At 37.8% G+C, this 16,229-nt stretch overlaps 1 protein-coding gene across 4 annotated transcripts in view; it reads right to left on the bottom strand.

The window, feature by feature from the left end:
- The window catches only part of LOC127571162 (ATP-binding cassette sub-family C member 5-like), an 81,345-nt gene that overhangs the window by 44,190 nt on the left and 20,926 nt on the right, over positions 1-16,229 (bottom strand). For 3 of the 4 annotated variants that reach the window (XM_052017257.1, XM_052017258.1, XM_052017260.1), the window contains exons 6-13: positions 15,598-15,831; positions 14,495-14,668; positions 13,385-13,532; positions 11,769-11,917; positions 8,590-8,697; positions 3,349-3,693; positions 3,065-3,136; positions 27-151 (exon numbers count right to left, since the gene is read on the bottom strand). In XM_052017257.1, coding sequence (XP_051873217.1) covers positions 27-151; positions 3,065-3,136; positions 3,349-3,693; positions 8,590-8,697; positions 11,769-11,917; positions 13,385-13,532; positions 14,495-14,668; positions 15,598-15,831 — 1,355 coding nt within the window. Of the gene's footprint in view, positions 1-26; positions 152-3,064; positions 3,137-3,348; positions 3,795-8,589; positions 8,698-11,768; positions 11,918-13,384; positions 13,533-14,494; positions 14,669-15,597; positions 15,832-16,229 lie in introns of those variants that run through there. The other variant, XM_052017261.1, reaches the window with a different exon arrangement.

Below are 16,229 nucleotides of genomic sequence, written 5' to 3'. Positions count from 1 at the left end.
TTCCTTAGTAATTCCTAAATTTTTACCTTTCTTCATTGTACGCTTTGTTAAACAGAATATTCTCTCTAACAGTGGCACTTTGAATCCATGCTTGTTGAGCCACGTAGGCAAAATTTCCATCAACTGCAATACTTCCTTCCATCAGGGTCATCTGGATAATCAATGAAAATTCATGTTTTCAAGGGTAAGGTGAAAATAGGTGAAGGAGTAAGAAAGTACACATCTAATAACTTATAATCACAACTCCTTCCACTCATTTTTCTTTCCTCCCATTTCCTTTGCTCATCCTAGTTGCTATAATCTCGAAAGAACACAAGAAATCCATTTCCAAAATTGCATCAAATGTTATTCACAGCAATCATGCAACTGCTTTTCATACTTGCTTTATTTAAGGATTTAAATTGCAGCAGCTGGAGTTCACAAGCATCAACTCCAGAGATTTGTGGGAATGCTAACTGTAGTTCCTCATGTCTGAGCTCAAGATCTGCTAACAGTAAGCCAGGAGATCAAGCTTTTCTCATTCATCCAGTTCACGCATTTGTTGCCATAATTGTCTGAACAATCAGTTAAGCACAACATTAACTTCCTTTTAGAAGTGGAAGCCGTGCTGGTGGCAGCCATTCTGCAGGCAGGATGACGAGGTTGCAGGATCATACATATTGGTGCAATGGTTGTAAAGATGTGATTTCTTTCTTTACCAAGGTTTTACATCAAATGAATAAAAAAATGCCATCTTGTTGTTCAATCATGTGTTTATAGTCACTATTTCTCAGAAATGGTTCATGCAAATACTATCATTTGGAGTCCATAGCCTCTTTAAAAAATGTCTAACTATGGTCAGGGTGGTTGAAATGTAATCACAGAATGAAGCTGTGTGGATCATTATACTTGTATCAACTTTTTGAAAGAAAGATCCAGTTAGTCCCAACTACCTCCTCCTTGCCCCAAAGCATTGCAAATGTCTCCTTTTCAAGTGCCTATCTGAATCCCTTTTGAAATTTACAATCTTCTTTCAACAATCAATCTTGTATTTCTATTTTATTGGCCATATCTATTTAGCCTTGTTCATTTCCCATGATTTCCAAAATATCTTTCCTCAAATGTTTTCTTCATCAAAAGCAATTTTAGACTGTTACCAAGTATGATCCTGCTTTCACTTCATTGAACTCATGTACATCAATATCCTTTGAGTACAGCCACAAAAACTGCATCATTTTCCAGATTTTGCTTCACAAATCAATGACATATTAGTCCCAGAACTTTCAATGCTGTCTCACACTAACTAGATTTTTGAAGGAATAATCTACAATCATATACTATCCTTACTTGCTGCCACCACCCACTTCTTTCTGGCCAAAATCCATTGATATACTTTCACATTATGCTTGTTTTGTATTTATAACCTGATGGTAAATGCAACACACTAGATTTATCTGTCTGTATCATTTCAGCAAAGTACATTTTATTTTTCCTTGCTATCTGACCTCTCTGGTCCTCTGCATCCCCACCAATCCACTGTAAACCCCCCCAACCCCACCCACCAAGGGAACTTGGTCAATTCTTGCTAATCCATCTGAGCCCCTTATAATTTTGTACACCTCAATTTTGTCTTCCCTCAGCATCCTCTCTGTTTAAAAAAAACACAACACTAGCTTATTCGATCTTTCCTCAAACTGGCTGCCATTGTATATCCCATATGTTATACTGTACATAAATGCAGTCTGCAATTAACATTTGAAAGCAGATTCCTACACACCAATGATGATTACTCAAGGTACATGAGTTTAACTTAATCTTTATCATTTGTTTGACCTGCATCACTCTTCCACAGATCTCACCTTACAAGGGGAATGTTATTAAATTTTCTTGAAACCCCAAATGAACTAAACCTACAGGATTATCTTTTTTCTTTAACACAATATGGGTGTCACTGACACAGCTACCCCCAGAATGAATGATTTACTTTGAACTCTTATCTAGTACTTGAGGATTGCAATAGGCTTATGGAATGACAAAGATAACTTCAAAGTCTATTGAATTTCCATGTTTCATTTGTTTTTTTATACTTAGAGCATTTTTAATTGATTGAATAATAGCCAGCCAACAGCAGTCTATGTTCTAGCACTGCCATGTGTTGTTGGAGAGAAAATTCTGAGTCATAATGGAAATCAGAAGCCAGCACAGCTGATGGGCTGCTCCGTTGCTAGAGTCACCATCGGTCCAATGGTGCAGTAATAACATGAAGAAAGGATTCAGATGCACTTCATACCCTGCCTCACCTTCACAGCACTGAAGGCTAGTGTATGGACAACAACTCCATTCATTTGACTCCAAGGAAAAGGACAAGTGCAAATGTTTTAGTTCATATCAATGCTTTTTGGAGGTTTAACATGCTTTTAGCTGTTTCATTTTTATTTTATTTAAATACTTGTGACTAGTTTCTAAATGTCTCTATCAGAGACATTTTAATATAAAAAGCCTCTGATAGCCAGCAAGCCGTCAAAGACCAACAGGGTGTCAGGTTATGACAGGAGGGATAATCACCACTTGAAAACTTGGAACCCACTACTTCAAAAAACCCCTGTTGGATACAGGGCAAGTTTGGGGGGGGGGGGGGGGGGGGGGGGGGGGAGGGCGTGGAAGGAGGGAGGGAATGAAATCAACCCATCCAGCAGCCCTAGGTATCTGGAAAAAGTACACAGAAGTGGGCGAGTAAAAGGGAAACAAGTCTGGACAGCAGACTGGGTCCAGAATGATCTGGCTCAGTATTTACAGATCCATGCTTCTAATCAACTGATCTATAATTACCAGACTCATTTAAAAAAAGACATGAGGCATTAGAAGGGCAATGATTAAGACTAAACTGCATGTGTCACTTCCAACAATGCAGGATTAAGATGTTTACTTTCCACACTAAAAGACAATGAAAACCCAAGGTGTTATGAATGTGAATTTGCTTTATAAGACAACTTCAAGGGAATAATGTGTGGTCAGGTAAATAACTAAGTAACTTAAATCTACAAAATTGCATGCAGTAGAATATGAAAACTTGAAAATGCATTACCTGGCCCAAAACAGCAGAAATCAAGGATGTTTTGCCAGATCCCACACTGCCACAGATTCCAACAAGCTTCCCCTGTCAGAAATTACACAGATCAGTTCATTATCTATAACTAATATGTCAAAATGGTTTGAGAAATCAATTTTAACAGGAAATTACAAAAAACTTCTCACTAAATTATTAGTTGAGCAAACTACAAAGCAAGTTATACATTTAACAAAACTTACGTCAATTATAAAGACTTACAATTTTCTGTGGTAATTAAACCATGTTTGTATTTTTCTTACCTTTTCTATGCGGAGGTTGATATTGTGCAGTGTCCTCTGTAGTTTTGGACTGATCAGAGAAATGTCCTTCTCATCTGGACTGGGCTGTTCATCACTGTTTGTTAGAAGATATCCATTCTGCTCAGTTAAAGGACCATTTTGTTCATTCTGTTGAATTTTCTTTGTCTCTTTCTTCCCTTTAGATTCACGTTTGTCCTTTTTCAGCTTGGGCGTCATCTTAGGCGAGGACTGAGCACTAGAGTTTGGGGAGTCCCAAGCTAGAGTAACACTCTTCAGCTCTATGGCGATTTGAGAACTTTCTGGCTTTTTTCTTATGATGTGAAACTCTTCCATTAGAAATAAACTCTGAACAGGTTGAAGAGGTGTAAAGTTATGACACCTGGTCAATGTACAATAAGCCAATGGCACAGGCAGCAATACACAGCAGCAGGTTAAAGGAAGAGATGCTGAAAACCAAATGTAGCTCATTAGGAGTAACTAACTCCAGGTCCAATTATACCCTAGCAAGACTCAAACAGATGGAACACAATTAAAAATAATACTTTTGTGTTGATTTACTTTCTCCATTTTAATAGAACATTTAATTATTAAGTGTAGTTAGATATATTAACCACACAGTCCTTGTGGATACAAAGTCTCATCTCTGGACAATCCTCCTCATGTTTATGGCACTACACGTGTTAAATGGAATAGTCTCAGAAGAGAGATTAGGCAGCTTAAAACTGAACACCCACAAAACACTGTGAACCATCAGCGGGAGCAGAACTGGACAATACCACAATCATTGACATCATTTCCCAGCACATTCTTCACTCTGCCATTATTATTGAGCTAGTTCAATGAAGAATTCTGTACAAGCATGCAGTAGGTAGAGCTAAGTGATCTCATAACCATTAGATCAGACCGTTGTCCCACAGTCCCACCACATCAGGCCAGAATGGTGGTGGACAATTAAGCAACCAACAGAAAGAGGAGGCTCCAAGAACATCGCCATCCTCAACAATGGTAGGGCCCAGCATACGAGTGAGAAGGAAAAGGCTGAAGTATTAGCAACCACCTTCAGCCAGAGATACTGAATGGATTATATATCTCAGCTGCTTCCTGAGATACCTTCATGGAGGTCAACTAATTCATTCACTCCACATGATATCAAAAAAGGTTAAGTACACTGGATACAGAAAAAGGTTATAGGTCCAGACAACATCCCAGCTGTAGTAATGCATATCTGAACTCTAGAATTAGCTGTGCCTCCTACCAAGCTGCTTCAGTAGTTACAACACTGCTATCTACTGGTCAATGTAGAAAATTGCACACATATCTCCTGTTCATAAAAGGGGGACAAATCCAATCCAGCTAATTACTGCTGAGTCTACTTTTCCTGGTAAAGTACAACTTCAGCTAGGGAAGAATTTTCTCATTATGCCACAGTCAAATGCTGCCATAATATAATGGGCAATAATTCATATCTTATCTCTGCAATTCATCTCTCACTGTTTGGATAAAGACTGTAATGAAGTTAAAAAAAAGTGATCCTTGCAGATCCTCCAGATGAGTATCAATGAGCATCTCGAAGCCACTGTCCGATAATACCCTCCATGACACTGCTGATGACTAAGAGTGGACTGACGGGACAGTAACTGGCAGAATTTAATTCATCTCGTTTATTGTGGCCAGACTCACTTGAGCAATTTTGCACATCATCAGGGAGGTGCCACAGTTGTAGTCATACCAAGGCAGCTTACTGAGTGATGAATCAAGTTCTTCAACAGTTGGCTAGAGAACCCGCTAACTCCAAAACACAAGTCTTCAGCATAACTGTCAGGATACTATTACTGCCCATAGCCTTTGCTTCATCCAGTGTGTTGTCATTTCTTGATGGGACATGAAGGGAATCAAATTGCCCAATGATGGGGCAGGAAAATCAGGAAACAGAATTGCATCATCCACTTAGCACTTTTGATTGCTGAAGACTGCAAATTCTTCAACCTCTTCTTCGCAATCATTATGGTTAAGAATGGGATTTCCTCCTCCTGTTAATTGATTAGTTACCTACCCACACTCACAACCAAGACTACAAAGCAACATTCATCTGACCCAATGATGTGGGATTGCTTAGCTCTCTCTATTGCATGCTGCTCATCAAGCCAAGGCTGGTCTCCCAGCTTCATGGTAATGGATGCAGAGGGGAAATCCCATGCCCTGATTGTAGTAAATTTAATTCTAATATGCTATTGTATTTCACAGAAGCTTTGTTTTCAGGGGCTGGATCCAGCCTGAATCAGTCCCATTTAACAGTGGCACGTAATATGGAGGATTTTTATCAATGTAAAGATGGAACTTGACTTCAAAAGGACTGTGTGGTGGTTATTCCCAACAATTAAGAGCTGAATTTGCAGCATATACAATTGTAATAAGAAGGTCCAGTAGCTTTATCTTTCACACTGGTTCCCCCATGGGTCAAATCCTGTAAGGCAGTTACATCACTTATAACTTTGGCAGATCTGTCAGTAGTGTTGCAGGCCAACTACTCTTTCCTAGGGAAGTGTTGAATATTGTCTGATTCTCTAAATATTGAACCGTAATTTGATTTTTCGTAACGCTATTACAGCGCCAGCAACCCGGATTCAATTCCGGTCACTGTCTGTAAGGAGTTTGTACGTTCTCCCAGTGCCTGCATGGGTTTCCTCCGGGTGATCTGGTTTCCTCCCACGTTCCAAAGACATTCAGGTTAGGAAGTTGTGGGCATGCTACGTTGGCGCCAGAAGCATGGCGACACCTGTGGGCTGCCCCCAGAACAGTCTTCACAAAAGATGCATTTCATTGTGTGTTTTGATGTACATGTGACTAATAAAGATATCTTAAAAACAATTTTAAACAGAAGTTCTGACCCAAAAATAAATGAGTCAAAGTAAAATATGCAGGTGTAATATCTACTTGCCAAATGCTACTAATAACTCTTTTTAACCCAATATTTCAAATCTACCTTTTACTTAGAAAAGCATTCCAATTCACATATCCCTCATGGAAACTAGATAATGCAATTAACATGGCACTAAAAATTATTTGCGATGCACCTAAACCTGTTCTTTTCTTGTTCCATAATTGAAAACTTAAAGTTCAATTGATCAGATCATTTATGCTCTAAGTTCGTTAAACGAGTCCTCAAAATAATTATTTTTTAGGTCATAAGTAAACAAGATTTCAAAGAGCTCTAATAAAATTCCAACATTAACATTAGTTTCACAGAAAATAATCAGTAGGAAATGATCGCAAAAATGCAAACAACTGATCTATCATGTTTTCTTTCCTTGAAGTTGTTATTTGTGGATTGTATCATTCAATTTTGTTTAAACATTGTGTGATATTTATGTGGACTATAGCTAGCAGGCTGATTGTGACAGATTCCTCATCACTCCTTAGGCCATTGGAAGAAGGGGTGAAAGGGGTGCATGTAACTGGCCTTAATGAATACTAATGACACTTATTCAAGATAAGAATTCCATTGTGTTAATACTGCAATTGCTAGATTCAAGTAGTTGTGACTAATGAATGTTTTGTAGCCCGATGGAAATTTATTCCCCCACCCCCCAAACACACACCTCAGCTGAAACTTGAACAACCTCTACATTCAGTCTCATTGATGTCTAAGCAGTTTAGGTAGTATTGCCCCTCAACAGTGCAAGTGGGCTTAAAGTATTCCACTATGTTCAAAAGGCACCCAATCCATGACATTCTCTAAATTGCAGTGGTATGTGGCCTCATTCAGTAGTAGTATCTGATTTCACCCAAGGTGTGTAGGTCTACAACCCTCCTCTCTGACTCTGAAATTAAGTTGTAATTTTATCATCAAAATCCTCAACCCACCATAGATTTAGGAAGCAAATCATCTTTAAAGTTGTCTACTTGATTTGACATAGATTTCAATTGCACATGACAACTAAGATTTGAAATATTCTGTGTTAGATGCACCCCATGGTCTGTGTGCAGAAGCCTACTAAACTACAGAGCTCTGTCCTGTATAGTAAATTGGAATTTTCGCTTAGTTTTTAAGATCCTTTCCAAAACCCATAATATGGTTTAGAGTCATATTAATTTAAGTCAGAAATTTGTGGCTGTTACTCCAAGGCATCCCACTATTCAGTGATTCAGGTATGCTGGAAAATCTCAGTGGACCTGGGATTGCTGGAATGGGAGGCCATCTACCAAAACAAAAGCTGTGAGATTCAGCTGCTAGTAATGTGGCAAGGGACCAGCTTTGCCAATGAATGGGTGATTGAAAAGTCAGTAACTGATGAAGAACTTTGCTGATAAGCCCCTATGCGATGTTTGATAATCTGGCCCATTAAGGCAACTTTAGGCAAAATTAATTAACCTGTACTGTTAATTGTATGCTTTTCAAATGAACATCAGTATAAAGATATTAGAATACTTCATGCCATTGGAAAACAAGCAAATTATACAGTTTTGTGAAGTTATCACTTTGATGTCTGAAAATATGAGCAACTTTTGCAGCAACATAAAACACAATATGACCAAAAGTTTTCTACAAATGGATGGAAGATGGCCTACGTTAATAAAAACATGAAAAGACAAAAGGTTGCAGTCTTAGTATTTGTATTCTTAACTGGCTAAATAGTCTGCTTCCTGGATTATGAATTATAGCCAAAATTCCGCAGTTTTATGAAGGACAAAATAATGAATCTTGGAAATACAGATGAGTATAAAATCTTCAGCACGGTCGAGAGAACATTTCTTTATCTCGGCTATCATTATAGAGCCATAATGAGATTCAGAGTCATTCAGCCCTTCATTCCAGCAAGCCTGCGGTAACCATCAAGCATGCATTTATAGTAATCCTTTGTTATTCTCCCCACTCTCCCATCAGCTCCCCGCAGCCTATTCATCAATAGTAACATCTGAAGGGACAATTGCCATGTAAGACAGTACAAACCTTAATTATATGCATGTAAAGTTCAATTCTAAAAAGGTACATGTCCAAATCTGGTTTACAAAAGCTTTGTCATGTTGAAAGTTGTAATGTTTGTATTCAAAATTGATTCCACTTTAACAAAGCATTTCAACCAACCCTTCATTTTTTATTAATTTTGATTTTTACATTTAAATAGCAAAGTAGGTTTTAATCCACTAGACTAGTTATTCCAAATACAACATTGGGTTTGTTAAAAGTAACACTCCCATTTAAATTATTTCAAAATGCAATGTTTTTAAAAAGCAACTTACTTTGAATCTATCCACAGCTACGGATCCCTCAGAAAGTGATCTCACAGAGAATGGAGTGACTTTAAGGGAAAAAGTCATAGCATTGAAAACAGTCACCACAGTAAAAGCCTGAAATTAAAAACATCATATGGCAAAAAACTGAAAATTACAAACATCAGATTGACAGAACTTTAAATATCTAAATCAAAAATACACAAACATTCGAGTCAGAAAGCCTTTACCATGGATGAAAATTAAATGCAAACATCCATCCACCTTTCATTACACCATGAAATCACAAGTTTCAAGTCACTAATCATATTACAGATAGATGCGTGTATGATTTGTTATTCACTTGGAACATTGCTAACGTTTTCTGGGATTCAGACATTAACTTGCGAATAAAACTCAGTACAAATAGCAATCATCATCAATGGCACTCTGCTGGACATTTTTTTTGATCTTAGTAATAAGCTGTCTAAAGCTAATCAAGTCCATGATTGTTTCAAAATAAAGTTTGGAAATTTATTTTCTGCAACATTTGCTTTGGCTTTCAAGTGTAATCATTTTAGAACTGGAGGATGACAGGAATGCTGGAATGGGTACAGCTCAACTGACAGAAGGATTGCATATCTGGAAAATGCTTTACGCAAAATTTCATGTATTGAAAAGGCTAAACAAAATGCATTGTGGGTATTTTGGTATGGTGTTATTGTACAGCAAGGAATACTTGTATGACTATTGTGAAGGCCTGTCCCCACTGATATCTCATGCCAAGTTCCACCAAAACAGTGTCAGCTTTTTCCACTTCTCCAATATTAGTAAAATAACATATGGATTTTCAGGATGATCAGGAGGTTGAATCATAAGTCAAACCTATGAACATTTGGAACAATGGCAACAATGAACAAAAAGAAAGATTAAAACTGAAATCATTGGCAAAATGGCTGGAACCACACAAGGAGCAAAAGTCCACATTGTTCTATCATCTGCGCCTACTCTGATTTTTTGTGGCAGAATATTGCACCTCAAACAGGTTGGTTCCCAAATCATGTCTGGAACTGAAATTTAATACCCTCTCTTCTCTTTTGGCTTCCCTTGCTATCTGACATATAACCATCTGAAGTCAGATATGAGACTGTCTCATCAAACCTGGCAATCAGAGCATACAACAACTTAGTTCTGTCACTTTCACTAATTTTACCTCCCACTAATCCACACAATATTGCGTCATCACATCTGACTGCTCTTGCCATTGCTGGACACCTCCACTGAAATTAAATGGAGAGAGTTGCAGCCTATCTGGATTTGATCTTTTATGACATAAGAGAGTGCTCTTTGCTTTTTCAACAGATGTGCAGACAACAATTTCAGTCAGGATACCATGATAATCCTTGTGCAAATATGGGACAGTTCACCATGCCCAGTACATAATTGGGCAATTTTAAGGAGAGACCAATGAAACAAAACATTTTGCCAGCTGGCATGGCTTTGTTGAGTCCACTGCACATGCCACTAATAATAATGTATAAAAATAATCTGTTGAGAAAGCATGACAGGCAACCTCCTGTATCATGGCCATTTAGGTAATGGAAATTCACCCTGACAGAGTTCACAAATCACGACCCAAAATTTGAGATATGGAATAAAATTTGCTCTCACGGAATTCATGTCGGGGAAAAATGTAAATAAAGAAATTTTCTTTGACTCTCATTTCTTGGTGCATACACAGATGATCCGACTTCGCGTTACAGAAAAATGCAATTTGGACACAGTTTTCTAGGAGTGCAACTGCCCCTGTAATGCAGGGGTCACCTGTACCTAAATACGGAACCAATGAAACCATTAAGCTTTTTCTCTAGGTTTAGAGACAATGTATACAGACAAGTTTAATTCTTATTCACTTGTACATTTTAAACTTCTTACACCACCAAGTACTCAATTTTGAACACCAGAAATCTGAAAGAGCAGAAATACTGACAAGGTCAGGCAGTTTCTATTAAGAGGAAAATGGTTACCATCTCGGGTTGACATTCATCAACTTGAAACATTGGGATAGATCTTCCAGTGACTGATAAGATGTCCCAGATTGCCAGAAGTATGCCCTTTGGAATATGCAGCTTCTATCAGCAGGTCCCTGAGTATTCTTTCAATAGGCGGTTGGCTCCCAGTGGCTCAGTGAGATCCACTGCAATGAAGGGCCTTTATGACTGTTGGTAGCCAGTCATACTCCCAAATTTCAGTGTAATGCTACCAAAGCCAGATGGGTTGGCTAGGTAAGATGTTAAATACTAGGAGGACTGGAGAAGTTGGAGGGAAAGGCAGAGAGAAACTGAAAATAAAAAGGCTCAGAAGATTTCCTAAACACCTTGGCAATCCACTGAGGATCTAAATGTAGGCAACAATGTTGTGCCCCCCCCCCTCCAGAGGTACTGGTTTGCACAGATCCAGGTTAGGGGTAAGCAACTATCAGGGTACAGGGAAAATAGTGGACATGATGGACTGCTGGCAGACATTTTGGAGAGTTACCTATCTCATCACTAAGGAGCATTCGATGGACCTTGCTCCAGAGCTGGACTGGGACTGTATCTCTTTCAGCCAGATTGAGGAGGAGTGAAGAAGCCTCAACTTTTAAGCCATTACTGCCAATTCTCTCAATTCATTGAATAGCTGCTGATGGATGAACAAGGACTGCAGTCACTTTTCCACAGCAACCTCAAGGATTTCTACTTGAAACATTAAGTTACACTTTCTAGTTTCAGATGACAGCCCTACATTTTATCACAATTACATTTTCATTTACATAAAAATATTTGAAAAGGAGGACTGGTCTACTTAGTACCACAAGGCTGCTCTACCATTCAATAAGCTCAAGCTTGATCTACTGCAACCTCAATTCCACATTCCCATCTACTCTCACTAAACTTCCACTCTCTCTGCCTTAAAAATAAATGAAGAGTTCCCTCCTCAAGTGATGGTAGAAGCCGATTTCAAACCATCTAAGAAAAACAATTTAATTTGACCCCTTATTTTTGAACAGTGACTCAGCTTTTTTTTATTCTCCCACAAGAGGAAACATCTGCTCCACACTCACCACTTCATATTCGATACCTTTGAAATAATCATTCTATTTGAAACTCTACAGAAAACACAGCAAGGTTTTTCTTCAAACGTTATAAATTTCCAATATGCAGACTAACCTCAGCTGCAGTAAGATCATAGCCCAAGAGCATGTGGACAGAGAAAGTCAATACACTGGCTATAACCACAACAACTGGAGCAATACCCACGCTGATGCTTTGAAAATATCCAGCATATTCTAAGATTTGGCGTTCCTCCTCTCTGATTTCTAGCAAGGAAAAAAAAGACATTGAGAGCAAGACCAAATATCTATTTAAACTAAAAACTGATGCAATGACATGTACAATTTCTAGAAAGATACCCATAATATCATGATTACCACAATTCACAACACAGGAGAAGAGTAATGGCGTGCAATTTCTGGAAATCATTTTTAAAGTTTCTCATATTTTTATGATGTTCTTACAACATAGAATGAGGCCATGCAGTCCATTAAGCCTTTGCTGGCTCTCAAAGGAATCCCTTTTACCCCCTGGCCACACAATTTCCTTTTAACCCATTCTCTCTTACATGCCCGTCAACAGCCCCCTGATCCTCCTGCAACAATGGGCAATTTATAGTAGCTAATTAACCTATCAACCAGCACATTTTTGTTATGTGGTAGAATACGCAAACTCCACACATTCAGCATTAGAGGTCAGGATTGAACCTGAGTTGCTAGAGCTAAACAAGGCAACAACACTGCCTGATGCACCATTGTGCCATCCCAAGTTAATTAATATGATGAGAACTATCATGCACAAGACTTACTAACACAAAGGTTCAAGTTAATCAATGATATATGATGTTAAACTCAAGGGAGCTAATGGCATGGAAACCTTGCAAAAAGATCTTACAAAGCTTTATGCTGAGAAATACCACATTTCCACTGTCAATTGTTATCAAATATCAGTTCAAGGGTGCTTGGCTTTTAGAAGCAGAAGTATAATTTAAGTTAGATCACATTCTCACAGACAGCAAGGATAAATCACAATTTATATTTAATAAACAATTTTCAAAATAGATGAGAATATGAACATTTAATTTAGGTACAACTTAAAATAGCACATTTTAAAAATAAAAAAACATTTTATTGAGATACTTATCAAGAAGTAAGATATTATAATAAAAATACAATTAGATACTTTTAGGCCCAAAATGTTTGACAAGCAGGAATTATGCCACCAGAACTCACTTAGTCATCATACAACCAAGATTTTCAGCATACTTTACATTGACAAGTTCACATTAATTCGAGCAATTTCCCCTGCAAAAACTCAGCTTGTATGAAATTACTTTCAGCAATATTCTGGATTTCCACATTAAAACAATGCATGTTTGGGAAATCCCGAAAATGCTTACAGAGTAAAGATGACAAATGCAGCTGCACTGCTGTCATTACTACTGCAAAATCCAGAGCACTGATTTGCACCCAGTGAACAACAGCTATATGCCAAGGTTGAACATATAACTATCAGCAGTTAAAAATTAAGATTTAAAGCCAAGAGGGAACCTATGACTAGTCTTCAAAACAATTAAGGGGTTTGATGAGGTAGAGTTAAGCAAAATATTTCCACTGAGGTAGTCTGAAATTAGGAGTAAACAGACATTGATAATTCTAACAGGGAATAAAACTAAATCAGAGTAAGTACATTATGAATTGAAGGACTCAAGTTCTCTGATATGCCATACTCACTGAGAATACTCTGTGAAAATGCCTTCACCCAGGCATACATTTTAATAAATTTTATGTAAGAGATGACTTCATTCATTCTTTGAACACGTTCATCAGTCACAGAAATGCACTTCCTTCTGAAGTATACAGTCAGCCGGGACACGAACATCTTTTACGAAATAAAACAAGTTTCAGTGTGAAGTACGACTCCTGACTTGCAATAGCTGCAAGTAGCCCCAACAGTAGACGCTAGAGGATGCAAGTAGATGCAAGAACACAAATATATGCACATCCTGAACAGTAAATGAAAGAGTGGAAAGTTGGAATGCAATTTATTGATAAAAACAAGGACTGAAAAAGGTATCGAAGAAAAAAAGCAAAAATTAGCACAATAGTTAAAAGCAAAGAATCATTTGCCTTTGGAGATCATTCTATTAGCAGAGCATATTTCCTATAATTACTTGAATCATATATTACATGAAAGGCAGTAACAGTAATGTGTAAAAAACTATTTTAATACAGAAAAGATGTTGAAGTGAGAAAGGCACTAGGGATTGCTTACTATAAAGAGACAAACAGATTCCTCCAGTACAGGATGGGTACAATGGGTTATTTCATTCATTGCATTATGAGAACAGCTGACATTCAAAATATAGCACAGAGGTTATTGTCTCCAATGATCATCCCTGTAATCACTCTGCAGTTACAGGATATGAAGACTTAGAAATGTGAAATTCAAATTAAAATCACCAATTTACACAAATTCTGCACTTTCAAATGGGAAAAGATTAACATGGTACCATAAACTGCAAAACAATAAAAGCAAAGTGAAAAACCTTTAAAATGTAACATGTAAGAAAATGACATACCGTTAATTAAAATAATCAGTGTCCAGGCTGATAGAAGCTTAAACCATATTTACACTTCAGAAATGTGTCAAATGCCATGGCAACAACAGCTTATCGAAGCAAGAACCTAGTACAGTGCCCAGCTCACTATCAATGATTGGTGGATTTATTTCAAAATTAACATTACTGTACAATAAGCATCAGTGCAATGCTCCATCTTCAATATTTAATTGCCCTTTTAACTAGTTTTATTTTATGCTTTTAAAAACTAGTAATTACTCACCATAGCTGGATAGAAGAGTATAAAAATTGCAGAACCTAGGAAGGCAGTGGGACCAAGCAATGTGGCATTATAAATCATTCCCAGAATTGCTACAAGAGGTCCACCAGCCAACAAACTTCCAACTGCAACAGCTTCGAACAGTCGCTGTCCATCACTGGAGCAGATGTTGATAAGCTGGACAGAAAGAAAGTCAGTAAGTTAGATGGGTTCCACTAGGTCAAACAAAACAAAATACCTGACATTCCTATTTCATTTTGCTACTAATCACTCCAGGTTTCTAATTAACTGATAAATGTTTCTGTTAACTTTTGCTTTTTGACATAATAGCCTGGATTTTGCCATTAAATGCCCATGGCTCTAAAAGAAACTGCAACTGGCATCTACATGCTTATGTAAAAGCAAAGTCAGGGACTTAATTGCAGGTCCCTGAATAATTGAGAAATTTAGAATGCCGAATTTATTAGTTCACTCTGCCCACAGCAGTGTTCCATCATGCTGAGATTTCCCAGCATTTATGCTGCAGCAGGGAGGGTGATGCTCATATACAAAAAAAAAGCCTCTTGGATCCTACGCTTGAGACTCCCTTGATTTCATTGGGGATAGTATGGCCGAGGATATGAAGCAAACTTTAGAAACCATTTAAATGACTCTCCAAAGGTTTTATAGTTGGGGGTGGAGATTTGCTTTCTAGGGTAGCACATCCTCAATGCACCATGAGGCCTTGATGTGGCTCAGACTCCTACCATGGAGTTTGGGAAGCATTGGGCCAGGAAGATCCCAACCTGGTAAAAAGAGGGGTTAGGAGATCACAGGTGCAAATTCCAGACCATGGCAAGGTAAGACTCCACCCATTGTTTTAGAAAAGGAGTGTTTTATATCAATTATTTTGCTGCCAAATTTGTACTGTGCAACTTATTTGTCCCTTGAAAGCTTCATGGCCCAGTTGTTGCATGTCAGTCCTCCCTCCCTGTACTAATTATAAAAAAATTTGCTTGAAACAATCTAAATTTCATTACTTTAGGTCTCTTTCCACATCCATATTATTGTTTCTATTCACTGACTATCACATCTCTGCTTTAATGAGACTTGCACTGGAAACATACCTCACCCAAAGATTTCTCCTTCATGTTCTTAAGTTTCAGAATTTTGTCAAATGCCATGGTTAGGGCAGCTCCTCTAAGCCTGGCAGCAGTACGATAGTTCAATGCCCAGGTCATTGCCAATGACCAGGAACGGATTACTTCTGTCAAAAACAGCCCAAGACACAACAACAAGCCATACTGCAGATTCGACTCATTCAGTGCTGCATAATCCAGAAGACGTTTCACAAGAAAAGCCTAGAAAAGGAAAACACTAGTGTGAAAATGAAAATGTTTTTGTAATTTGTTTTTTTTAAATCAAAAATTTGTAGAGTGTACATACTGTGAAATTTACATTGGTAATTTTACCATATTCCATTGTGTCAATGAGAACAATATACCTACAATTGACTGAAGAATGAAGTGGCAGTGTTTGCAAAACACACCTGAAAGTAAACAGTGGGAGTTTAATGACACCAAACCAGGAGAAAAACAAAAGAGCTCACATTAGAATACTTTGTGATAATTACTTCATCTCATCCACAATATTCATTTCCTACACAATCTAGAATATTGATGTCAACATTGTGAGTATAAAAAGGAGGAAATTGAAACCATAAAAATGGTAATTTTATCACATCATGAATTCAACTCAT

Source organism: Pristis pectinata, chromosome 6 (assembly GCF_009764475.1).
Source record: "Pristis pectinata isolate sPriPec2 chromosome 6, sPriPec2.1.pri, whole genome shotgun sequence".
NCBI lineage: Eukaryota > Metazoa > Chordata > Chondrichthyes > Rhinopristiformes > Pristidae > Pristis > Pristis pectinata.
Note: the sequence above shows the minus strand (reverse complement) of the source record. Positions and strands in the feature narration are given on the sequence as shown.